The sequence below is a fragment of the Calidris pugnax genome, unplaced genomic scaffold (genome assembly GCF_001431845.1).
Source record: "Calidris pugnax isolate Ruff unplaced genomic scaffold, ASM143184v1 scaffold244, whole genome shotgun sequence".
Taxonomy (NCBI): Eukaryota; Metazoa; Chordata; class Aves; order Charadriiformes; family Scolopacidae; genus Calidris; species Calidris pugnax.
In genome coordinates this window covers 2652594-2677481 of record NW_015091141.1, presented here as the reverse complement: position 1 = coordinate 2677481, position 24888 = coordinate 2652594, and the positions used below count along the sequence as shown (strand labels likewise).

At 46.9% G+C, this 24888-nt stretch overlaps 1 protein-coding gene across 1 annotated transcript in view; it reads left to right on the top strand.

Moving 5' to 3' along the window:
- Nucleotides 1-24888, top strand: part of ANTXR1 (anthrax toxin receptor 1) — a gene marked incomplete at its 3' end in the record, with an annotated part of 116274 nt that overhangs the window by 67383 nt on the left and 24003 nt on the right. Inside the window, exons 14-16 of the mRNA XM_014958704.1 lie at nt 7897-7938; nt 16655-16750; nt 17269-17436. Of these exons, the coding sequence (XP_014814190.1) occupies nt 7897-7938; nt 16655-16750; nt 17269-17436 (306 nt within the window). The remainder of the gene's footprint in view (nt 1-7896; nt 7939-16654; nt 16751-17268; nt 17437-24888) is intronic.

Genomic DNA, 24888 nt, shown 5'->3' with positions numbered 1-24888 from the left:
GATTCCCAAACCATTTTACTTGCTAACGCATTTCCTTAAGGCCAGATCCAGAGGCCAATTATATTAATCTTGACCAGCTTCAGCACCCCTTGTTCCAGACCACAGCAGATACTGTTGTTCTTTGCCCCAGTCCTACATGGGAAGTAATTAACTCAATAAAAATCACTTCTTCCTTTGTTTGTTCCCTGGCTGCCTCCCACCTCTTCCAAAGAAAGCTGGCTCAGCCCTGCCAAGGCCAAATAGGTCTTTGGGACATAGTCCTACTTAACCAGAACATTCACCACCGATCAGTGAGTGAGAACAAGGGCTTCTGCACAGAGCTGAAAGCTCTATGATCTTTTCCTTTAGTCCAGAAAATGAATTTCGTATCTGTAGTCTTCCAAAGAAAGTGGGTCAGACCCTTGGAGCAAACCCCACCGACTCTGGCCCTGTTTATCTGGGTGAGTGAAACAGCCCAGGAAAAGGAATGACCTTTGCAGGTGCTACGTTTTTTTCACACATTCCCTGGAGACCTGCGCCAGAGTTATCTACCTGGGGGGCTGCTTTTCTGCCGACGATGCCGTGTCTTTCATAAGTGGATGATTGTGACTTGTGCTATTGAATGTGATTTGTGCACGTCGGCTCCAAGTCTTAGGTGTGAAACAGCCTTGTCTCCAGGGTTTGAGTTCAAATGGAGATTTTTGCTTCCAGGCTGACAGAGGAGGTTAACTTAAAAGTAAGAGTTAGCTTTCCTACTGGACTTCATTGACCTCTTCTAGTAAGTCTAGGAAGAAGGCTAATACATATATTAGCAGCAGGAGGAGGACTCGGGACAGCCTCCATCCACTGTTGGATATAGGAGGCAATGAAGTGACAAAGGATGAGGAGAAGGCTGAGGTGCTGAATGCCTTTTTTGCCTCAGTCTTTAGTAATGGAGTAGGGTGTCTCCTGAGTACCCAGACCCCTGAGCTGGCAGATAAGGGCAGGGAGCAGAATGAAGCCCCTGTCATCCAAAGGGAAGCGGTGAGGGACCTGCTCCAACACCTGGACACAAACAAGTCTATGGGCCCAGATGGGATTCACCTGAGGGCACTGAGGGAGCTGGTGGAAGTGCTTGAGGAGCCACTCTCCATCATTTACCAGCAGTCCTGGCAAACTGGGGAGGTCCCAGCCGACCGGCGTCTAGCAAATGTGACGCCCATCCACAAGAAGGGTCAGAAGGATGATCCGGGGAACTCCAGGCCTGTCAGTCTGACCTCGGTGCCTGGGAAGGCCATGGAACAGATCATCCAGAGTGCCATTATGCAGTGCATGAAGGACGCCCAGGTGATCAGGCCTAGCCAGCACGGGTTCACAAGGGGCAGGTCCTGCTTGACAAACCTGATCTCCTTCTATGACAAAGCGTCCTGCTTGCTGGATGAAGGAAAGGCTGTGGGTGTTGTTTACCTGGACTTTAGCAAGGCCTTTGATACAGTCTCCCACAGTATCTTCTTGGAGAAACTGGCTGCCCATGGCTTAGATGGGAATACTCTCTACTGGGTTAAAAAATGGCTGAAGGCCAGGCCCAGAGAGTGGTGGGGAATGGAGTCAAATCCAGTTGGCGGCCGGTCATGAGTGGTGTCCCACAGGGCTTGGTACTGGGACCCTTTAATATGGTTCTCTTTAATATGATCTGGACGAGGGGATCGAGTGCACCCTCAGTAAGTTCACAGATGACACCAAGCTGGGTGGCAGTGTCGACCTGCTGGAGGGTAGAGAGGCTTTGCAGAGGGATCTGGACAGGCTGGATCGATGGGCTGAGACCAACGGGATGAGTTTCAATAAGACCAAGTGCCAGGTCCTGCCCTTGGGTCACACCAACCCCCTGCAGTGCTACAGGCTGGGGGCAGAGTGGCTGGAGCTGCCGGGCAGAAAAGGACCTGGGGGTGTTGGTCGCCTGTTGGCTGAACATGAGCCAGCAGTGTGCCCAGGTGGCCAAGAAGGCCAATGGTATCCTGGCTTGTGTCAGGAACAGCATGGGGAGTAGGACCCAAGAGATGATCGTCCCCATGTCCTGGGCACTGGTGAGGCCTCACCTCGAGTACTGTGTCCAGTTTTGGGCCCCTTACCACAAAAAAGACCTTGAGGTGCTGGAGCGGGTCCAGAGAAGGGCAACGAAGCTGGTGAGGGGTCTGGAGAGTAAGTCTTATGAGGAGAGGCTGAGGGAGCTGGGGTTGTTTAGTCTGAAGAAGAGGAGGCTGAGGGGAGACCTTCTCGCGCTCTATAACTACCTGAAGGGGGGGTGTAGAGAAGCGGGCGTCAGTCTCGTCTCCCAAGTCACAGGAGATAGGACAAGGGGAAATGGCCTCAAGTTGCTCCAGGGGAGGTTCAGGTTGGATATTAGGAAAAATTTCTTCATGGAAGGGGTTATCCAGCATTGGAACAGGATGCCCGGGGAAGTGATTGAGGCACCATCCCTGGAGGTGTTCAAAAGACAGGTTGACATGGTCCTCAAGAATATGGTTTAGTGATTTTTTATTGCTTATTTCTTATTTATTTTTTCATCAGATTGATGGTTGGACTAGATGATCTTTAAGGTCCCTTCCAACCTAGACGATTCTATGATTCTATGATTCTAAGAATGTATTGTATTGCAGATGAAGAAATAGGGACAAGCTTCTGCTTGTATTAGAAACTTTGCAGTGTAGACCAGATCTCCAAGGATTTACAGGCACAGCAGATATGAAAAATAAAAAAGGAAGCGTTCCTTTACCCAACTCATAACTAAACTATGAAACTCTATCACAGGACTTTGAGGAGGTCACAACTATAAATAGATAAGGAAAAAAATGGATGGGTCAGATGTGTCATATTTAATGCTATAAAAAATACATCCCCCAAAAACCACAACTGCTATTAGAATAGCAAAAATACATATTCTATATTCTCCAGAAGAGAGAAGGTAAATAAGGACAAAAACTCTGCTCAGGTAACTGCATGCTCCCTTCCCAAATTTTAGTCCTAATTAGAGGCGAAGTCCTTTATTTCTTATTTTGTACTGTTTTGTCATGTAGCCCTTACTTCACATGATGATCTGTTCCATCTTAAACAAGATACACTTCACTGACAAGAAACATATTGCCCCAATTTATCATATAAAACCCCAGGGAGAATTCCTGAGTATGTGCTCGCTGGACACTCTAAACTGGTGGAGTTTTCTCCCAAGATGGAAATAATCCTAGACACATTCCTGGAATATGCAAACTTTGGATTCAACACGTGCTCTCTTATGCCTGAGTGACTACAAAAACTTCAGGGCAACAGCAAACCAGGCCCCTCCAGTGCTTTTAAACTTGGAGGAGGTGGCTCACAGCATTCCTATGCTTTTACACTGGGTCATTCATCAGAAACAGCTGCTTCTCCCTGCATCTGTGACATCAGGGTAGGTCGGAGACCTGTGTGTGTCACACGCATGTTGAGATCTGTGCTGAAAGGCAATAGAAAGGCAAAGAATGGCTTTACTGTCCTGAATTTTCACAGCGAAGTGTGTAGAAGTGCTGACAACTACTCTTGAAATTCCATCCTCTGCCAAGAAAAGCCAGTGGCCACCTCTCCACCCCACAGGCCCTTACTACTTGAGAACAACAGACCGTGTTGTAAGGTTTTTATGGCACAGCGATGATCTAGAAGCCCTCAGGTGTTCCTCACCTGGCCAGCAAATACGGTTGCTGAATGACTGTATTTTTCTTGTTTCAAACACAGGGACAGGAGATAGGATTTTGCAGCAGCGATCACGGCAATGGCTTGGGGTTATCAAAACAATTGCAGCACACATGAACAAACACTCCAGCCGTGCCAAGCTAAACGAGCCTCAGCATTTTGCTTGGCCAAGCGTGTTCCCAGCTGATTGCATTCTGCAGGTCCATGTGTGTCATCTGGCAGGGCAGAGGCAAGGCGAGAGGTGCAGCCCAGAACAAAACGTGGCGGACTTGAGTCTTCTGTGCCGCTGTGGGCTGCATCGTCCCTGGATTCCCTGAAATGGCATTTTCTTTCTTAAACTTGGGTAATTGTTTCTAGTCATGCAAAGTGAGCCGGCATAAGGCGCTGCCTTTCAGCTCTGGGACCTCCTTATTCCCACTTGGCGCTTGCTTTGCTCCCTTGTGTGAGGTGGCAAAAAGATCCCGTTTGCTTGACGGCCTCCAGAGCCCTAGAGTGTGTGTACATTTGTACGTACATGGCTGTAACTATAACAATCTGAAAGGGAGAAGGAAAGAATTTGTACTTTTTGTAGGCCAGAACTTTCCAGACCTGGGCAGTGAGACAGAAAATGTATTTTTTTGTAAGGCTTGAACTTTGAAATTTCATACAGGCTCAAAGGCACAGAAGAGTGAACTCTCCCCATCTCTGGACTTCTCCAAACTAACCAGTCTCTGCTGCCAGCTGATAGGGTGTTCAGTTGCTCTGAGAAGTGCAAAACACTTAAAAATGGAAGGAATCTCTGTTTTATTTTATTTTCCTCTTTGACTTTTACAGAAAAACTTAATCTGTTTATGGAAATCAGTTAGTTTGTGTGTGTGTATGTTATAAGAAGGAATGCACATGTATGAAAAACACGGGCATCTTTTCATTTCCAAGTCTGTAATCTCAAGAGTTTCTGGCTGAGAAATTGTGTTTGAATGCTTAGCTGGACCAAATGTGTTGGACAGATTACCCTGATGTTTCATGCCAATGCAAATGAGAGAAGCTCCACTGAAACCCATGATGTTCCACCAGAATAATGTTAGAGGAGGGAATAAGGCCACTTCCAGTAGGTATATTTTGGATCAGATAATATGAAATTTCTCAGCATCCAGGGGCTTTGGATTAAGGGCTTTGGCTCAAAAGGAGCTCTGCTGGCAAGTGTCACCCCATGCACTGACCAAAACAGATCTGAAAACGTGGCTAGAAAAGTCTTCTGGGTATTTTGGTGTATTGTGTACACTGTGTCAGTATTTATTGTGTCAAGAGACATAAGAGATTATGCTCTTTCCATCCTAAAGCAAGGAGCAGCACACTAACTAAACCAGGCTGATCACAGAATCATGGAATGGTTAGAGTTGGAAGGGACCATACAGCAGTGCTCTGATGCAGACAACTTTTCATCCACTTCTCATCGTCGAGGAAAGAGCTGGTATCCCCCTGAGCTGCAAGCACAGGCTGGGAATTTGGGAATTACGGGGTGCAAAGAGGTGGATGCTGTATCAGAGACCCCCCAGCTCTGGCAGTCGGCCTGAGCTCCCCTAGGGCATCACCCCACCATTCTCCATAATGTGGTCAGTGGCTTTACAGCCACAGCCTGACCCATGGTTCTGCTGTGTCCCAGTGAGCAATGCTGTGAGCAGGGCAGTGGGTGACCTACCACGCTCCTCAAACGTCATTTCATGCTTCCACGCTTAGGACATGGAGCTGTTGGAGCGGGGCCAGAGGAGGCCATGGAGATACTGGGAGGGCTGGAGCCCCTCTGCTGGGAGGGGGGGCTGAGAGAGTTGGGGGGGTTCAGCCTGGAGAAGAGAAGGCTCCAGGGAGACCTTGGAGCCCCTTCCAGTCCCTCAAGGGGCTCCAGGAAAGCTGGGGAGGGACTCTGGATCAGGGAGGGGAGCCCTAGGAGGAGGGGGAAGGGTTTGACCCTGAAAGAGGGGAGATGGAGCTGAGATGTGGGGAAGAACTTGTTTGGTGTGAGGGTGGTGAGAGCCTGGCCCAGGTTGTCCTGAGAAGCTGTGGCTGCCCCATCCCTGGAGGGGTTCAAGGGCAGGTTGGAGGGGGCTTGGAGCAACCTGGTCTGGTGGGAGGTGTCCCTGCCCAGGGCAGGGAGTGGTACTGAATGGTCTTTAAGGTCCCTTCCAACCCAAACCATTCTGTCATTCTACGATTCAGGTTGTTCAGCCTGGAGAAGAGAAGGCTCCGGGGAGACCCCGTAACAGCCTACCAATGTCTGAAGGATATTCAGTTACAGGAGAGCTGGGGAGGGACTCTTTGTCAGGAAGTGTAGTGACAGGACAAGGGGTAATGGTTTTAAATTGGAAGAGGAGAGATTCAGATTAGATATTAGGAAGAAATTCTTTGCTGTGAGGGTGGTGAGGCACTGGAACAGGCTGCCCAGAGAAGCTGTGGCTGCCCCATCCCTGGAGGGGTTCAAGGCCAGGTTGGAGGGGGCTTGGAGCAACCTGCTCTAGTGGGAGGTGTCCCTGCCCAGGGCAGGGGGGTTGGAACTTGATGATCTTTAAGGTCCCTTCCAACTCTAACCATTCCATGATTCTGTGATTCCTCATGTGCTTTGTGCTTCTGTGCATATCAACAAAGGTTCCATGTTAATTCCTAAAGCACGGAGGTTCTTTAGCAGGGTTCCCTGTAGGGCACTGTAGGCCACCAAAACAAGCCCCGCTGCCCAGGAACAGGTAGTGGCCGATCTCTAACCATCACGGCTCTGGGCTGAGATACAAACAAAGGACTGATCCAGCCCCGATCACCTCCCCTGCCAGAGGCACATGCTCTTCATTAATGGCCACATTGCATGACTCGGGGTTTGGAGATGAAAATAAAAACAGTGAGCTCATCAGAGAAGGAAAAACACGAGTGAGAGGAATTGTTGTAAATATTTATATCTTTAGGGCCTTTAATGTGATTGTCATTTTCCCTTTCCGCATTTAAACAGCCAAGCCATTATTATTTGGGACTGTGATTTAAAATTTTTTTAAAGGGTAATTTTTAAGCCCCCACATCTGTATCCCCATCCTGAGCAGCCTCTGCACCTCATACCCAGTCCTGAGAGGAGCTGAGGGTACTCAGTGCTGTCTCCCCAGGCGCTCAGCACCCTGACAGCATCTGACTCACGGCTTGGTACGTAAAGGAAGAGCTTCCTCATCCAGATGGACTTAAAATTACTGGAGAAAATCCATTCCTGGGGCAATTGCATTGACGCAACTGGCTGATTCAGCCCGTTGAGTGCAATGGCTGCGCATTGGGGCGCGTCTCGTGTAAGGCAGAGATATCTGACATGCCTGTATGCAACTGCTTTCCCTTTGGAAGGCTCTCTGTTGCTCTTGGAGTGGAGGGCTGTGATAAAAGCCAACTGCCTGCCGAACCCTAGATGCAAACTTTCTGCATGAAATAATAGCCTCACGCCCACATAAACTTAAATTGTTTCTATGGAGAATATCCTGGACCAGGCTAAAACCTCACCCTGCTTGCTTTACTGTAAATCCTGTGAGAGCTTCAAATGTATATATATATTTATATTTTTTTTAAGCTTATAAGAGTGAACTATATTAGCCTGATAATGTGAAAAGCATTTTTCATGAGAGCGTGAGGTGACACAGCCTTCTGGAATGAAGTATGGGTCTGGGAGACAGAGGCTGGGGGTTTATTACTGCTTTGCAATGTCTCCAGGGCATTTTACTCCACCTCGGTTTCACTTTTCAGGCTTTGTTCAGGCTGTAAATTACGTGAGGCAAGATCTGTACACGTGTGCAGTGGCCAGGAGAAAGACATGCTGATTTTGGTGTTGTTGTTCAGGTGGAACAGGGGTTACTATAGAGCCAGCACTGACCACAGCTCCTACTGGGATGGGAGGCTGGAGAATCAAGGATAGGTGACTTTGAAATTGCTGTTTCCTCACCGAGGGCAGGGCTCACCTAATGAGCAATGTGAGTCTGAAGCTGTAATTAGGAAATGTCTATATGGCAGGGCTTTGGGACGCCTCCTGTTTCCCCCCTCAGGGACTGTGTCACCGGTAGCACACACAGCCCCCTGTAATCACGCAGTGTTGTAATGAGGTTCAGAGATGTTCACAGTGGCATATCCTTTTGTTTTGTTTTTTGGGGTTTTTCTTTAAGTCACATTTGAATTGTGCTAAAGAACAAAATATGAATTTACTCTTCTGTTTCTCTTTGAATCTTCTAGATCATCAAAGAGCCCCCTCCACCTCCTGCAGAAGACAGCGAGGTGAGTAACACTGACAACCTGGTTTCCTCAATGTTAAGGACAAGATTTTGTTCAGTCTCCTCACCAGAGGTTGCAGTTCTGCTGCAGGGTAGGGACCTTTGAAACCTTTCAGCTCAGCTCCAGCCATGAAGTCAACAGTGGTTCAGCTAAACAAGGGGCTTTGTGGTGTCTGCCGCGTGTGTTCCACCCTGCTCACTGAGCTTTCTACAGAGGTAGAGATGTGCTTTCGTTTATTTAAGAGTGCCTGAGATCAGTGTATACAGTGCCTTCAGGGAGCAGGTAGGGAAGGAGAACAGAGGCAGAAAATACTTCCACTTGGTCGGAACAGAATTACCGAGTTGGGCTGTGATTCACAAAAAAGACAACTCTTAAGCATGTGTTTAACTTTGAAGTTAATAGAACCTAAACATGTGCTTAACTGCCTTCCTGGAACCCACGGTAATGATTTTGATGGTTTAGCATATATAACACATCTTGGCAGCTGAGCGGTTGCCTACAATGCTGATCCCTTGGACAAGAGTTGCTGTGAGCAAAGGCAGCCCCAGCCTTTGCAATGTGTCTGAAGGTGATGGGCCAGATTCTGAGCGGGCGTAAAACCCCAGCAAAAACACCTTGATATCAAAAGAGCTACACTAGCCAGGGAAGTTTTAGTGGAGAAAAACGATAAAGCAACATTAAAACCTTAATCTTAACTCTGCTTACTCTTTTTAGATGAATCTAGCAACAAATGGTTTAAAGCTTGTCACCCTTACTTAATTAGTGGACTATCCCCAGAAATAAGCCCTGTTTGTCATCCGCCTCTTCCTGTGTCCTGCTTTCAGCACGCAATGAGTCCCTTCTTTGCTCCCACTGTTTTGCACATGGGATTTCATTGAAAAGTCACTGGGCTGTGTTCAGGGCTCAGTGATGTCAATGGGAGTTTTTCCATTGACTTCACTGGGGTTTGGATCCGTTCCTCCTAACCGTGCAAGTAAGAGAAGACGTAGATCCACGCGCTGAGTGATTTGGTTGGTTAGTTTGCTTTCTTATTGCATCTGGAGACAAATCCATTGCCTGCTCCAGCTTGCAAGTGGAAAAGTTTGCTGAACTGATCCTCTCTGCTCTCCCTAAAGCCTGGCCCAGTGAGTGTTCTCTGTCCCGAGGCAGGAGGACTCTTAAGGCTCAGTCCTCAGCCACACTTCAGAGGTGGGATCCAACCTGGCTTCTGCCTGCACTGACTGCAGAGAAACAGGAGCCAAGGCCAGTACTAGAACGTCCCATCTTGGTGCCACTTCAAAACAAGCCTGAGGCAAAACTCCAAATCCGAACATTCCTGGACCCAAGGGAGGTTTGTGTTTGGATCCAGTACTCCCCGTGCCTCGACACACGAGCATCTGGCCTATTCTCCTAAGCAGACATTTCTGTGTAAACCCACTAGCTTTGTTAGCTTCTGTCCTCTTGAATGAAAAGGAAAATATTAACCTAAAATTGCACATGCTCTGTTCTGCATCACACATTCCTCCAAGCCAAGGGATTCAATTGCTGAAATTAATTAAAATACATCATTCTGGAATGCTGGCTCGCTGGCCAAGGACTGGAAGGGGAAATTACATCTCTGTGCTAAGAGGGAACACGTGCTTCACATATAAGGAAGCCTTTTATCAAACAGTAAGTGCTGCAAAAGCAAACCAGTTGTTGCAAAATAACCTAGTTGCAGCAGACCAGTTCTATTTGCCTCAGGTTAAGTTTAGTTAAGCTGGTCTAAAGATATTTCTGGACATGTTGTATCTTCTCTTGACATCTATTCTGACAGAGAGGAACAGTCTGTGCAGCTCTTTGGATGAAACAGTCCTCAATTCATCTGTTTCACAGTTTTCCTTTAGCGATGTATTTGCCACTGGCTTTTTGTTTTAAACTAACCTGTTCTTGTACTGTGGAGAATGAGGGGCTGCTGTTCTGCCTGCACTCAGGCAAGCTCCCCATAGATGATGGCTTTAAACACAGGCTGGTCCAGGCTGTGGTTGTGTCCAGAGAAGGGCACTGCACAGTGCCTGAAAAACTGAATTCACCTGGTACATCTCGTTTACCTGCTTCCCTGTGAATCCAAGAGAACCATACAACACTTTGGCTGTTACCTGTACTGGTTTGGGACCCCGGGATGAGGAGCTTTGGTTACAACAATGTGCCAAGGTTGCAGGGATTGTAATTTCATGTATGGTGTAATTTCACAGGTACTTTCCAGCAGAGGACATGCCCTAAGCTCAATACTCAATTATCCTACAGCCATCTTATACAATTATACAACATTTTATACAATTAGCAGCCAAAGGTACCTTAAAAAGGAAAATACAGGTTTTACTACTTAAGAAACTGTATAGCATCAGAGCAGCGTTCAAAAATTAGTAAAGCTTGAAGCTATGACTTGTACTACGTAGTGGAAAAATAGCAGAAGCTCTGAAAAGATGGATTTCATTGGTGCCGCTTACTCCTGTAGAGCCTGGTCCACAGAATGGGACTGGCAGTAGTGTGACGCTTTCACAGAAGGCTGGGTACTCCAGATTTTCTGCTTTGCTCAAAATAAATAGAAGGTGGAGTTGATTTTCTGGGACCCAGTTTTTCTTAGGTGTTGCAGGTATCTTTCTCTCTCACAGAAAACCTAGCAACTGCTCGTCTCCAGCATGAACGAGCGCTAATCCCTTAAGCAGCAGCATTACAGTTACAGTAAGATTTTTTTCTTCTCCCAAAAATCTTGGCAAAAAAAAAAAAAGCCAAGAGGAATTCTTGCATCAGCAGATTTGGGAGCTGAGGCCCATATGTCTTTGCGCTGCAAGGAGAATGCATTATACCGTAACAATGAGGGGGAAGCAGCCTTGCTGTCAAACCCACCAGAGGTTTTATTGAACTCTACTTTAAAGGCCTTTTGAGACATATTGGAGTCACACTCACTGTCGGTGAAGGAAATCATTATTGGCTAGAAACTTCCAATTAATTCATTCAGAAATTGCAAATGTCGTCAACTTACCGCTGTGCTCCTCAGACACCAGAGGATACGGGAGGAGGTTGAGCCCAGATGAAGGACAGATGGTTTTACTTACAGCCAGGAAAGATTGAGTTAATGCCAATCGGAAGAGGTGAATGCCTCCAGGAGCCAGTGAGCACCTTTCTGGCCTGTGATTAGTCATTGATGGTGGATCAAACCCACATTCTTCTACCTTCAGTGGAGGGGAAAGAATTTTTCTAGCCCTGCTGGAGGACACAGCTGCTTTTATTCATGTGTCCCATCACCTTCAGGCTGAGCTTATTGGAACATCTCTTACTGAACTCAGACCAGAAGCTTACTAGAGGCTGAAGATGGTTCTCACTATAGCAACCCATCTCCTACATCAAAAATCCCCACCCTGCAGGGCTCTGCAGCTTCCAAGGATTCCTATGCACTGCCTGCCCCTTGCCAGAGGTCTGCAGCTCGTCAGTCCCCAGGACAGGCTCTGATTGCAGTCACAGGGGACACAAACTGGAGCCCTGTGGAGTATCCCCAAGGGGCACCCTCTCTTCTCATCTCTTCCTTGCCCTGTAAATGGAGACCAGGCAATGTTAAAATACATGGCTGTATCTTCATTTTCTGTCATGGCAGCGCCTTCATCCTGCAGAAAGGATTCAGGGCCACAGAGTTCCCTGAAGTCCGGCAAAACCAGGCAGGAGATCTACCAGATGCCCGTAGTGTGTCCTTTCCTCATCACTCAGACCAGTTTTTTGTGCTGTTCTGTCCCTGAGCTCCGTAGTCACCCCTAGCACGGCACCAGAGCCAAGCCACCAACCAGCTGGTAATTGGATAATTCTTATGTCTGTTGTCATCTTACCCACATACACCAGAGCGAGCACACAAAGAAAGTCCTGGAGAGAAAGGACCATTCAGCAGCACAGTCGTGAGATGCTGAAGGTAATTATCCCTGTCACGGGAGGCAGGAATGAAAAGGAGAAGTTTAACTCCCTGCGAGGCAGCTGTTGTTAAGCCAATGGATGAAACCACCTGCTCAGCTTGGACCAGTTTGGTCTTTGTGACCTGATCTCTTTCTCCCACGACTGAAAATCCATGAGGCCAGAGAATGGCTAACGGGGATTCATCTGCATGGGGAGCTGCTTGCACCCTCACTTATTGCTGTTTATTAATCTTTTCCCTTTTCTTCCTGAAAACCCTTGCTGGGGAGATAGCAAAATAAGCTCCAGAGAAAGGATCTGATAGAAATTTTTTGTAGACATCAAGGCAGGAAATGTATTCTGTTATTCCTGAAACAGAGCCAGGTCACAGTGGTACGCCAGCTCTTCTCCTTCCCCCTCACTCCCTTTTTACAGGGAGTTGAGGAAATACGGGGGGAGGAGAAAAGGAACCTTTCAAGAGACGGGCTTTTAGAAGAAAAAGATTTGGGATGTTACTGGTAACAGAGGAGGTGTAGGTATTACACCGTGAAGGTGTGGGGTTTTATAGGCAAATTTCATGTGAAATACCTCGGCGGGCCCAGCACAGGATGCGCGATCAGCGTAGAGGCTGTGAAAGTTGGGGTTAATCCCATGGCAGTTGCAATGGGAACAATAGTGTTAATTCCCATGACCTTATAAGACCCTACTTCATCTTCCCCATAGCTCAGGGTGTGAGCCATAGAGTGGGAGTAACTCAACATCCTTCCTTCATCTTCATCAATACGGGGGCTCCCTTAACTGTGGGCACGCAGCACTTTGCACTTGGAGGATGTAACTTCAGGCAGGACCTTTAAGAATCTGTACCACAAATAAACTAGGGGTTTCTGTGATCAGTAAGACCAACAAAGGCTGATTTTCTAAGCATTTATGTCTCGAGAATAAGCTTGTATGTTAATTTTTTGGTGCCTTATGAGAGTTGAGCTCTTTCTTCAGCCTGCTCCTTAGTAGAGCATCTTCTCTTAGATGCTCTTGTGACCTGTGAGTGCTTTGTGACAATAGTTTGCAGGTTTGGGCCAGTGACAGGCAAAGATATGAGAAAAACCAAAGCAATGTTCTTGCAAAAATGCCGAGGGACGACGAAGAGCAGGCAGAGTTTGGGCAGTTGCCATTGAGATGCCTGGCAGAGCACAACGTAACGAGGAAAACCTGCCACAGCAGGGAGGAAACATTCCTGAGAACCAAGCGAGGTGTCCTCAAAGCGTGGTGATGCCTCTGCAGCCCAGAGGAGGCCATGCAGTTCGGAAATTAGTCTGGCCTTGGGAGAAAAACGAGGCAGTAACGAGCCAGAAGCCCTGAGGACAGTGTATTCACCTCCATTTGTCCTCGGCTGTAAAATTAGATGATAACATCTCTTACTCTGAGGAATGGCTGTCCCGTGTTTCACAGCACTTGGTGCAAGTGGAGCTCTCTATAAATGCTAAATTCTGACAAGATTCAGGCATTGCAGAGACAACTGTGAAAATAATTATAAGGGCGGGGAGAGGGGGTCGGTTGTCCAAACTTTCTTTATATCTGGCCAAATTCAGTTTGAATTCTTGCCCTGAAGGGTTCAGATGCACCCAGCAGAGCCTGAATTATCCTGGTGTTACCCACAGATGAGGTTCCCTCAGGTCAAGATCCGCAGAGCCCGGCACGGACTCTGAGATAAACACAGATCTTTGTTTTCTGAAATCCAGCAGTTACGAATCTGGATCTCTTGACTGTGAAACGTAGCTCTGTCCTGCTTCTTGTTTTTTAAAAGAAACTCTAGCTCCATCTAAAGCAGATTTTGCGGGTGGAAAGATGCCAAGTTCTGTACAGTCAATTTCCAGCATCCTTAAATGCACTTGAATTTTCCGGGGCTGTTTTTCATACTGCTGCTGGGTCAGAGCTGAAGTTCCTCATGCAGTTCTTCTGAAGGCAAAAACCCCTTTGTGGCTAAGTGTAGAAAAAAATTATGGGCAAAGCTGAGCCAGGCTGCAAGAATTCAGCCCTGTTTTATTGGCTCGGATCTCGTGAATGGGGCGGTGAGCGAGGCTGCTGGCCGTGGGGATTGCGTGCTGCTTCCTGCTCCTTTTCCCCCTGTCTCCTACCCTGACCCCCAAGTTTCCAGTTGCTTTCCTTCAGCTGCTCACGTGTGTCGGGAGTGTATTTGCCAAGTGTGTAGGACATCACTGGTGGGGTGTTTTTTTTCTGCTTCTATTGCAAAACCTCCCATGCCCTTCAAAACATGTAAACAGGCTCATCCTGCAGAAAGCTTGTGACTCCTTTGTTTTTCAAGCATCCACTGCTGCCTTTCTGTGCTGTTTCTGTTGTTCTGGCAGAAAGGCTCCTATCTCAGACTGGAGTGACTTGCAGGGCTTTTAAGGGCTTGTGGGGAAGATTTCCTAAACCTTGGTATTTCCTGTTGTGAGAAGTCCAGTCTGCGCTAAACTGAAGAGAGAGAAAGAGAATTGCTGAAGGAAAATATTTAGAGGGCTTTGATTCCAATTTTTTAAAAAAGTCCTCATGGAAAACTTCACGCAGAGATATTAAGTTCTTCGGTTGCAGCAAAGAGCCTCGGCCGCTCTGAACGGAGAGAGAAAGAGGTCAGCTCTGAAGGAAAGGAACCTTGTATTTATGGCTCAATTGTTCACTCTTCCTTTAGATCAGGACACATTTTTCACCCGAATTTATGTGTATTTTGAAAAACAGAAATGCTTTTGTTTGACATGAAAAAGCATAGTTTGTCTTGGATTTTTTCCCCCAGTTTTTCAGTTTTCCTACTGGGGAGTTCAATTTCAAAGTATTTTTGGCTTTTCCCGTTTTGGAAAGCTCCTAAGTTTTGGAGTTTTGCCAAATCTCTGTGAAAAATTAAACAAAGAAAAAAGAGAGGGACCATTTTTCATTTCTCTCCACATTTTTCACAGGAAATACTTCACGTTTTTGATGAACTCTGCTTTTCTGCTTTGCCAGTTCACAGCCTGAACTCTAGAAATTAAAGGGAAAGGCACTTATATAGGTCAGGGCATATGTGGAGTTGTTATATAGTGCAACGAAGAATATGGAATGTATAGAATACACTTGCTAGAACTTTAGCTGGATTTATTTTAAATAAACTTCAGGAGATTTTCTTGATTTGTTAATTTGATAGCATCTGAATGTCATCATGAAGGCCAGGGTCATGAATGCGTTTAACTGTGTATGGTGATGTGCCACAGGTTTCTGCTGCAGTATGTAAGGGTAGAACACAACAAATTTGTACAGAGTTTAAGTCTCATTTGTAACCCAGGGCCTGACTCCTGCTGGCATAAGCCCATGAAAATCCCTGAAGCCACATGGACTTCCGTGGGCAGCCTCCCCAGCAGAAGCAGAAGTTCATTATAAGAGCTCATTCCATTCTTGTAACTTTTCCATTAGAGTTTTCCATCCTATTGCACTTGGCCAGCTCATCTCAAACCATCCTTATCTCTGTGTTGGGCATTCATTCTGGGGTTGTTTCCCAGTGTGCTCCTAATTTGCCTTCCCTCAGGAGCAAATCTGACCTGCTTGGTTTCTTGCTTTCACAGAATCACAGCATCACAGAATGATCTGGGGTTGGAAGGGACCTCTGGAGACTACCCAGTCCAACCCCCTGCCAGAGAAGGTCCACCCAGAGCAGGTCCCACAGGAACGTGTCCAGGGGGGTTTGAATGTCTCCAGAGAAGGAGACTCCACCACCTCCCTGGGCAGCCTCTGCCAGTGCTCTGCCACCCTCACAGGAAAGAAGTTCCTCCTCATGTTTAGGTGGAACTTCTTCTATTCAAGTTTGTGCCCATTTCCTCTTCTCCTGTCCTTGGCCACCCCTGAAAAAAGACCGGCCCCGTCCTCCTGACACCCACCTTTTCAGTATTTATAGGTGTTGATCAGATCCTCCCTCAGTCTGCTCTTCTCCAGACTAAAAAGACCCAAGTCCCTCAGCTTTTCTTCATAAGAGAGATGCTCCAGGCCCCTCATCATCTTTGTAGCCTCTGCTGTCCCCTCTCCAGCAGTTCCCTGTCCTTCTGGAACTGGGGAGCCCAGAACTGGTCCCAGTGCTCCAGCTGGGGCCTCCCCAGGGCAGAGCAGAGGGGCAGGATGACCTCCCTTGACCTGCTGTCCCCACTCTTCTTGATTCACCCCAGGCTGCCACTGGCCTTCTTGGCCACAAGGGCACATTGTTGGCTCATGGGCGTCCTATTGTCCACCAGGACTCCCAGGTCTTTCCCCCCCTGAACTACAGTGCAGTGAGTGATCTATCTGGCCCCTTTTGGTCACTCCAGTGTGGGGAGCAGAGGAGCCAGGGAATGGTTCTCATAGCAGCTTCTCTTGCCCTGATCCAAGTGAAGGGGTGGCAAAGAATCTCTGCTACTGTCGTTTGTGACCAGCATTTCAACCAGACTTGCAGTCCAAAGACCCCAGCCCTTCAGCTGTGCTGGGTGCCATTTTGGTGGTTGCTGCAATGATTTTGCAACTTGGAAACAATTTACTTCCCTGAATTTGATGATGATGAAAGACAAGAGTCTCCTTAAAAAACCAAAACAAAAGGCAAAAATCACATTCCTGCTGGAGCTGAGCTGTACCTTTCAAGTGGTGGCGGTGTTTATATCGTGAGACATTTTCTTTTCATGAGTGTACATCCTCTGGAAAACAACCAGGGAGAGGCCAAGACCTTGATTGCACTGGCTCTAGTGGGCTCAAAGCACCACGTAGCCTGTGACTGGCTATTCCTCTCCATCTCTAGTCACGCTTCCTAACAGTACAACCCCTTTCTTCTGTTTTGTAGGAGGAAGATGATGATGGCCTTCCAAAGAAGAAATGGCCAACAGTAGATGCCTCTTATTATGGTGGTCGAGGAGTTGGTGGCATCAAACGAATGGAGGTAATTAGATACCAGTTCATGTATCAGAATATCTTAGTTGTGAACTGAGCTGGAATAAACCCTGCAATTTACCAAAAAAAAAACCCTCAAGAGTTTAGGCACAAACTTCTTTAAACTTTTTTGTATGTCTGAGCCCAGACATACTGTAGGAATTTCTGTAGGAATATTTTAAAGCCAAGCATTCCTGAAGTTTGACACCATCTTTTTCTTCTAGCACAGTAAGATCCCAGTCCATGCCTGGGATGCAGGGGCAGTGTTGCCATACAAATTACAAGGAAATATTTTTAGTTTTTCTGAAAACCTTCCCCACTCTCACATTTCTCATAAATCACAAGGGAGGAAAAATTTGAAGTTAAGGGTTGGACTCCAGTTTAGAGACAAGCTTCACAGCCTATGGCCCCCTCTTCACCTTGGATTTGGACACTGGGAAAATATGGACCAGGATCTAGTTATAACAACAGGGGTGTAACTCTCTGCAGCAGCTGCTACGGTAATATGCCCTGATGCCCTCTTTTCAGGTGCGCTGGGGAGAAAAGGGCTCCACAGAAGAAGGTGCTAAGTTAGAGAAAGCCAAGAATGCCAGAGTCAAGATGCCAGAACAGGAATACGAGTTCCCTGAGCCCAGGAACCTTGCGAACAACATGCGCAGGCCTTCCTCCCCTCGCAAGTGGTACTCTCCCATCAAGGTAAGTCCGGTCCGGAGTTGTACTACATAGGATGTTTCCAGGAGATCTGTATTAAGTATTTTCACATTCCAAGGCTAAAATGTAGAACTGTTCACAAACCTGTGGTCTCAAAGTATTGCTAGAGTAGCTGTGTGTGATGGAGTCCCACTGAACACGTGCCTTGGGAGGTGCTGTAGGAAGAAACCACACAGGGCAATGGTGATTTCCCACCAGGTTGATCAGGTTTTGGGGTTTTATTGCTTTCTGAGACCAGAGTAGGATCCTTATCTTTTCCAGCGGTATAGCTAGCTTCCCTAAAGTGCTTACAGACTCCACTGAGTTTCCAAGGGCAGCCCCTTTAGTCCACACTGAGATGTGGAAAATAAATAGCAGCTTCTTTCCTTGGAGACAGGGGAGGAAATAGGAAGAAATCTGCTGCTCAATGTCACCAGGGAGAGTTGTCTTCAGCAGATGGATGTCTGCCAGCAGGGTCACAGGGCCAGGCTTGCTGCCGGGCAGCACGCTGGCCTCACCAGGAGGGGATGCCCTGCAAGAAGTGTTTGGCTGAATTAGAGTGTCTCGGGTGTGGAAGGTCAAATTCAGACTGACATCAGGTCGCCTGCAACACAAAGCTGCACAGCGGTGCCCACGGGAACTGGGAACACTCTCCTCCTCTGCCATCTGTCCCAAGGGCAGGCAGCTGTTCTTCAGTTGGGCTGCATAATCCGAAGGGTTGGCAGCGCACAGAACAGAAACGAGCAATGAATCCTTCACTGCAGCAAATCTCATCATTGCACATGTGAACTCTCCTCCTGGACTGAGAGAAACAAACCACACAAAACAGATCCTAGTCGCATTGTCCAGGGCATGGGGTGAAGGCACTGCAGTGTCAGAAAACTATTCTTTTGCATTCAGGACAAATGAAGCTGTCCTCGGGTCTGCAGTAGTTAAGCTGTCCTCCTTTCCTACTCTAATGAAAAGAAAAAAATCTAATCCCACACTCCTGTTTCTCAGGTGTAACTCTTGGGAAATGTAATACCCTTCTCACCTCTCTTCATTCCGGGGCTTTTTGCAGCTGCACTGTAGTTATCAGTCCCAGAAAAAAAGACTGAAAATGCCCAATTCATATCCAAGTGCAAACTTGCACCACTGGAGCTTGGAAGATCTTAAAGAGTGGAGATGCTCATTAGGGTCTTAGAAATCCTTTACAGGCAATTTATCTGCAAGTAGCCTGCAAAGAGGGGGTGTGTAGCACATGTAGTAAACTTTTTGGTGTATTCCCCTTCAGCTTTCTGCTGGGGAATGGGGAAACACCTCACTGCTGGAAATTAGAGGGGTTTATTCTCCTGTTTTCTTCCTCCCCAGCCGCAGTCAGTCTAGTCAGACATACTCTACTGGCCAAGTTATTGCAAAGCAGGTCTATTACTGTAAGGCACAGCCAGGTTTCCCTGCATTGTATCTTGTTACTGATCAGCTCCAAGCAATGCCCGTAGGAATTTGGGTCAGTTTTTTGCTTTCCTCCGTCATTGATCTTGCAGCTGGTTCAAATCCAGTGATGGGAATGGCAAGGATGCACAAGGGAGTAAGAGTGGTTTCCGGAGGATACGGAAATGTGAGCCTCTTTGAAAATTTGGTCCAATGCCCTCTCTCTTTTCCCCCTTAAAGATTATCATCTAATAAACATAGCCTACCAACAAGTCATTTGCAATTGTGTTCTAATGACTTCAACATGTGTTCGCGAAGGTTATTCATTCCCACAGTGGGACAGGTTAGAGAGTCGACTGTTCTCGGTTCAGCGTGGGGAATGCAGTAAGCACCGTCCCATATAGCTGCTCCTTTGTTCCTAAATGTGTTACGTTGCCATTTTGCATCAGTGCAAAGCGTTTGTAAAAAACACTCCTCTCATCTGGGAGATTTTTCACTCCTACTGTGTGCTTGTGGAAGTGACCTCATCCAGCTGAGAGACACAGCTCAGCTGCTTTTTGCATGCTGCAGTCCAAAGGGTTCACAGCACACAAAGCCATACTCTAACCACTGAGGAGCTGACAGAAACACTGATTTTAGCACAGAGAGCCCTGAATACACTCTCAGGCAGCTGGAATCCATGTGGGTACAACTACCTGAGATCACTGGTTGAGCTGGGTCCTTTCTCATAGAAGATACTGCTGAGTTTCTCCCAACTTCCTTCACCAGTTCACGCTGTTGGATTGCAGCCTCTGGAGACTTGCAGTTAATTTTCAGAGTTTATTTGGCATGGTAAGAAATCAGTTCTGACCAGAGGAGTCAAGTTTGTTGCAGATCCATGTCCCACCTGGAAATTCTCCAAAGTTCAAGAGAGGCTTGGAGAAAAGATTCAATGTATGTAGGGTTCAAGTTCAGTTCTGACTATGACTTGGAACAGCTTTTGATTCATAACAGCAAGAATTCAGTTATAAGGGGGCTTACAATATTAGGAGTATCTCATGGGTGATATATATTCTTAATTCCTATAGAAATATCTCTCTGATCATAGAATCATAGAATCATTTAGGTTGGAAAAGACCCTTGGGATAATCGAGTCCAACCATTATCTACCATTCAAATTGCATGCAGTATAAGGACAGTTCCAATCCAAGACCCCATATCCAAATACTCCCATACCTTTGGGGTGTTCCACATCTGGATAGTATTTAGCAGCCTGAATCTGTCTGTGGACAAGAATTTACCTAATTTTAATTGCCACCACACCCCTTATTGAACTGTACCCAAAAAGACAGGGTATGCAGATGGGACAACTGTATCCAGCACTTGCCTCACGTGTAATGGTGAGCACTCATCAAAAGCAGAGGGGGATCATTGCTGTGAAGCAAGGCTCCTGCCATCACTCTCCCTGTACAGGAAGGAATTAGCAAAATTGGCAAAATTCATCAGCACACTTGGCAGAGCTCTTGTCCTGAAGATGTGAATGTACGAAGATGAATTTGCATTGTTTTACACAGGGAAGCTGTGGGAGAGGCAGAGGGAGGCGAGGAGGGGTAGGTCATTGGGTCTGCACTCTCAGCCAAAGCAGGACTGTGAACGTGCATCTCTCCAACACTGCTTTTTCCAGTCTGGTTTTTAAAATAACATAGAGGCTTCCACCACTTCTCAGGAGGGAATATTTAACAGACTACCAGACTTCACCCATAGGAGATGTCTCCTGATAATCAGCTTAAGTTTTCCCTTATCCCCATGCTCCAAGTGCACTCAGCTCCTTTGGTGAAAGCAGATGTTAAATCTCCACCCGATCCTCTGGACTGGTTGAAACACCTCTTTGAAAGATAAATAAATATGCATGTAACAAGCCACTTGGAAAAAAAAAAATCATTGGCAAAGAAAGAGGGACAGGAATTAAATTTCAGAAACAGCGAATCAAGGTAGCTTGGATCTGAAAAAGAGCCAGGAAATGCACATTTTAGGGCTAGTCATCTTGCTGGCCAACAGGCCATTCCTCCATGCAGCACATGTGCTAGCCTTTACTTGGAGTGTTCTGCCTTTTGCCGGTTTAACTGATGGAGTTTTTCTTCCCTCTTTGTTACTCTTCCCAGAGTCACATCTATAAGGTAGGTTGACAGCTGAGAGTGGATAGATTGCTTTTTGAAATGCTCCAGAGATTTATTTGCTACCAAATGTGGCTACTGACACTTAAGATTGTTATTATTCTTATTTGCTGCTGTTACTTCTTAGAATGATGCCAACTGGATTATCCCACTTTTAAAATATCCTTTTGATGGTTTGAAAGGTCAGTGCAAATAATCCAAAGAGAATGACAAGCCTGAAAACTTCTTAAGAAACTTGCCAGATCCTCAGGTGAATGCTAAGGGGAGGCTACTTCAGCTTTTATGAAGCCGTGTGACCCTGGCGTGTTTTCCAGCCTTTGCCTCCCGGTCTCTGGTTGCAGCTGACGTGGCAGAGCTTCCTGGCTAGAAGGGACCCGAGGGCAGCCTGGATTTATAGGCATCTTCCAAATCTGCCTCTGACACCACCAGGTCCCAGAAGTGCTCTAGGTCCTGGGTCATTCACTGGACCAGGGTTGATACAGCACTGAATTAACTGTTAATTCAGGAAGAGAATGCAGTCACGTTAAAGCACTGGCTGAAGCTATGCCCTCCTTCATTTGTTATCTGCTCAGATTCTTTCTTCTTTCTGGACTTCATATCCAGTAGGACTCAAAGCTTTATTTGCCCTCAGATCTTTTTTTCTCCAAGCAGCCTTGTGCTTCAACTGCAAAGTTGTTCCCAAATGCAGAGACACAGCCCATCCACTGGAGAGCACAGAAATGTTTATATTTCCAAGTGAAAGCCTTGCCAGTTTTATTTCTTCAGGCAACATCATCCTTTCCATGATCCGTTCTCCCTCTCTTCCACCCAGATGTCTCAGGCAGATCTTGAAGCTCCATCCAGACTCCCAAAGATGGAGTTCTTGGCTTTTTCCTGAGAAATCTTGCTAGGGTCTTGGAAGTTAGGACTGTGGAGTAAAAAGGACTTTTTGTTCCATAGAAAGATGTGCTTTTCCCTTTGATTTCCTAAAAGAGAAATGGAAGAAAAAGGTATTTATTTCTTAAGTTTCTAGGGGAGACAGGAGACCAAGAGCTTCATGCACCTCTGGTGTAGGGTGAAAAATGGATTGGGATAGACAGGGATGGCTTCCCTTAGGTCTAAGAGATTGTGCTGTCCAAATGCAGAAGAGTTTCTTGCTTCTTCCTTTGAGAATTACAGACTTTCCTGGCTCTCACCTTAGGAAGTCTTTTCCCCGGTATCCTGTGGAAACAAGATCCATGCAGTCATTTCGCCTGTCTGTCTGTCTCCACCCATGTACCCCTCCAACTCCCAAAGAAGCTTTGAAGCCTTGGCTCAACACACTGTTAGAGGAGTACAGGTCTCAAAGATGATTAGGGCCCTAATGGTTTCTTGAAAAGGAAGAGAAAGTCTCTGTGTCCCCATGAAAGGAAGAATACTTATTGAGTGCATTGAGGCTTTAATTCGATAGCAGAGAACCAATGAAGGACCTGGCTGTTGGGAAGATCTCACCTTCACAGGCACTGAAGGTCACCATTGGCCATGAGAGCCCAGTGCTCAGGAAACCAGCTTCCTCACTTGCTCTTTTCCCAACACCACTGCGATACGCAGCTTAGCTTTCTGTTGGCTTAATTTTGTCCTGCGATACTTATATGAGGAAATTCTGCTGTCGCAGTGTTTTTGTAGTCGTTATTTCCAGGAAACAGGTAGCCATTATCCATGAGTTTCTGAGGCCAGTCAGGAGCAGCGAGGTCAGTTTTGTACCAAGGAACAACTTTGTGCATTCTCACAGTAGCTTTTCTCCATCTCTGCAGATGTTTACTGAGTGTTACTGACACATTTCACTCCTGGTGCTGCTCTTTACACGACAGCATTTATTTCATCCGGAGCAATGCTGATGGGAAGCTGAATAAATTATATTGTCTGTTGTTGACCCTCTCAAATTCTTACAAACCTCTGGGTATCATGCATTTAACAGACCCAGGGTCAAATGTGAAGAGAGTTTGAGAAATTAATCTTCAGCTTGTAATATGCCTGTGGCCTTCCACCGAGCCAGCCGATGCGCTGCGCTGGTGCGAGCCCGTCTGCACGTCTCCCAGGAGCTGAATCCATTTGGGAAGTGAAACCCCAGCCTAGGAGGATATCGCAGAGAATCCTTCGGCAGCAGGATGGGAGCAGGTGATTCCGTGGGTACTTCGACACTGCAGAGCCCTGGGCTGCTCCTTCAGGCCTCCTTCAGCTCATTTGGAAAATATCCTCAGGCTCGGCGTTTTGTGTGGCTGCTGAATTTCAATCAGGCGTGAAACGCTTCGTCTGCACTGCAGAGCAGCACTGCAGGAATGGCAGGGGGGGGTTCCGACCCCACACCTCGACCAAAGTGTCTGTCAGCAAGAGATTTCAACACCTTGGGTTCTGAGAAAAAACTCGTCTGGGTCTGTGCACGTGCACACGTGGGCCTGTGGGCACCAGACCACACAAGGAGGTGAAGGGCTTGTCAAACCGAGGGCAGCTGGCACCCAGCTCAGGGGAATGGGGGACTCTGAAAGACGTGTGTTATTGCCTGGAAAAGATGCAAATATGATGTATGGGGTGGGACAGGGGAGCCTGTGTGAAACCCCGTGACCCAGTGCTCTCCTGCCGGCCTGTAGCCAACATGGGGATTAAGTGGCCGTTACACGGCACCCGGCTGCGGCTCAGCTGGGGCCAGGGACAGTTTGTCAGTCAGTTCTCCCCGGCAGGTTGTTTTGACACATAAATCAGAATTATTTCTACTGTGTCACGGTGGTCACCCAGAGCTAGAGGCAGGGCACTCAGCCAGCCAGCGGAGGCCAGAGCAGTTAAGAAATGCAGCGTATAAATTCACCTGATCACTCTCTGCATTGAGTTACCATTTTGCCAGTGACGATGTCAGGAGGTGAGGAGGTTTAGACTCTCTCAGCCCAGAAGGTACCTGAGTTACCTCTTACCTCTGGAGATTTTCAGAAGAGTACATGAAGGCTGGACACGTGGATACTGTTGACTCTCAGACATACCTGCTTATTGCTCATCTCAAACCCTCATCCTTTGCTCTTGCAGCAAGTTCAGAGCCAATTGCTGTGAGAGAAACCTGTCGTGGTTTTGACTGAAACCAGACCAACCAGAATGACAGATAGCCCCTCCCTCCCCCCAATAAGGAAAAGAGAGGAGAGGAAGAGGGGGATAAAAAAATTATGAGTTTAGAAAAAGACTAACCTACTTTAATGAAAATATAAATATATAATGAAATAAGAAAAAAAAGGAAAAGAAAAAAAAAGTAAAATAAAAATATATACAGTATATACAAAACCGTATCAGGCTCCCAGGATGACGATCACGTCACCGGCCGGCGCAGGGGAAAGTCCCAGGCTGGACTCGGTGATGGACAGGAGCCAGATTCCAGATCTGGAGTCAGGAACGCTCGGATCGGGATCAAAGGCAGACGAACAGACAGGGTCCTCCTTGGACGTCAGCCATTGAAGGAACAGAGTTAGCCCTTTGATCCCTCAGCTTTTATACTGAGCATGATGCGGATGGGATGGAATACCCTGTTGGTCGGTTTTGGGTCACCTGTCCTGTCCGTTCCTCCCTACAGGTGTGACCCCTCTACGCTTTTCTGCTTCTGACCCTCCAACGGGGCAAATAACAAATTTACCTGACCTTGGTTGTTACAGCAATAAGCATAAGCAGGGGCCTCTCTGCATACCATTCCTTGCTATAATCAGGTCTTATCACTGTGAGAGTGAACAGTTTTCTGAACAATATGCTGTTAATTTCAGAGTTTAGTTAGTCAGAAGAGGCCTAGCTCAAAAAGTAAAATTACTGAACAGAAAATTAGTTCTGTTTTACCTCAAACCAGGACAAAACCGTTGCTTTCCAGCATCTTGTATGAGCACAGCAAATGGTGGAGTAAAGAATGTGT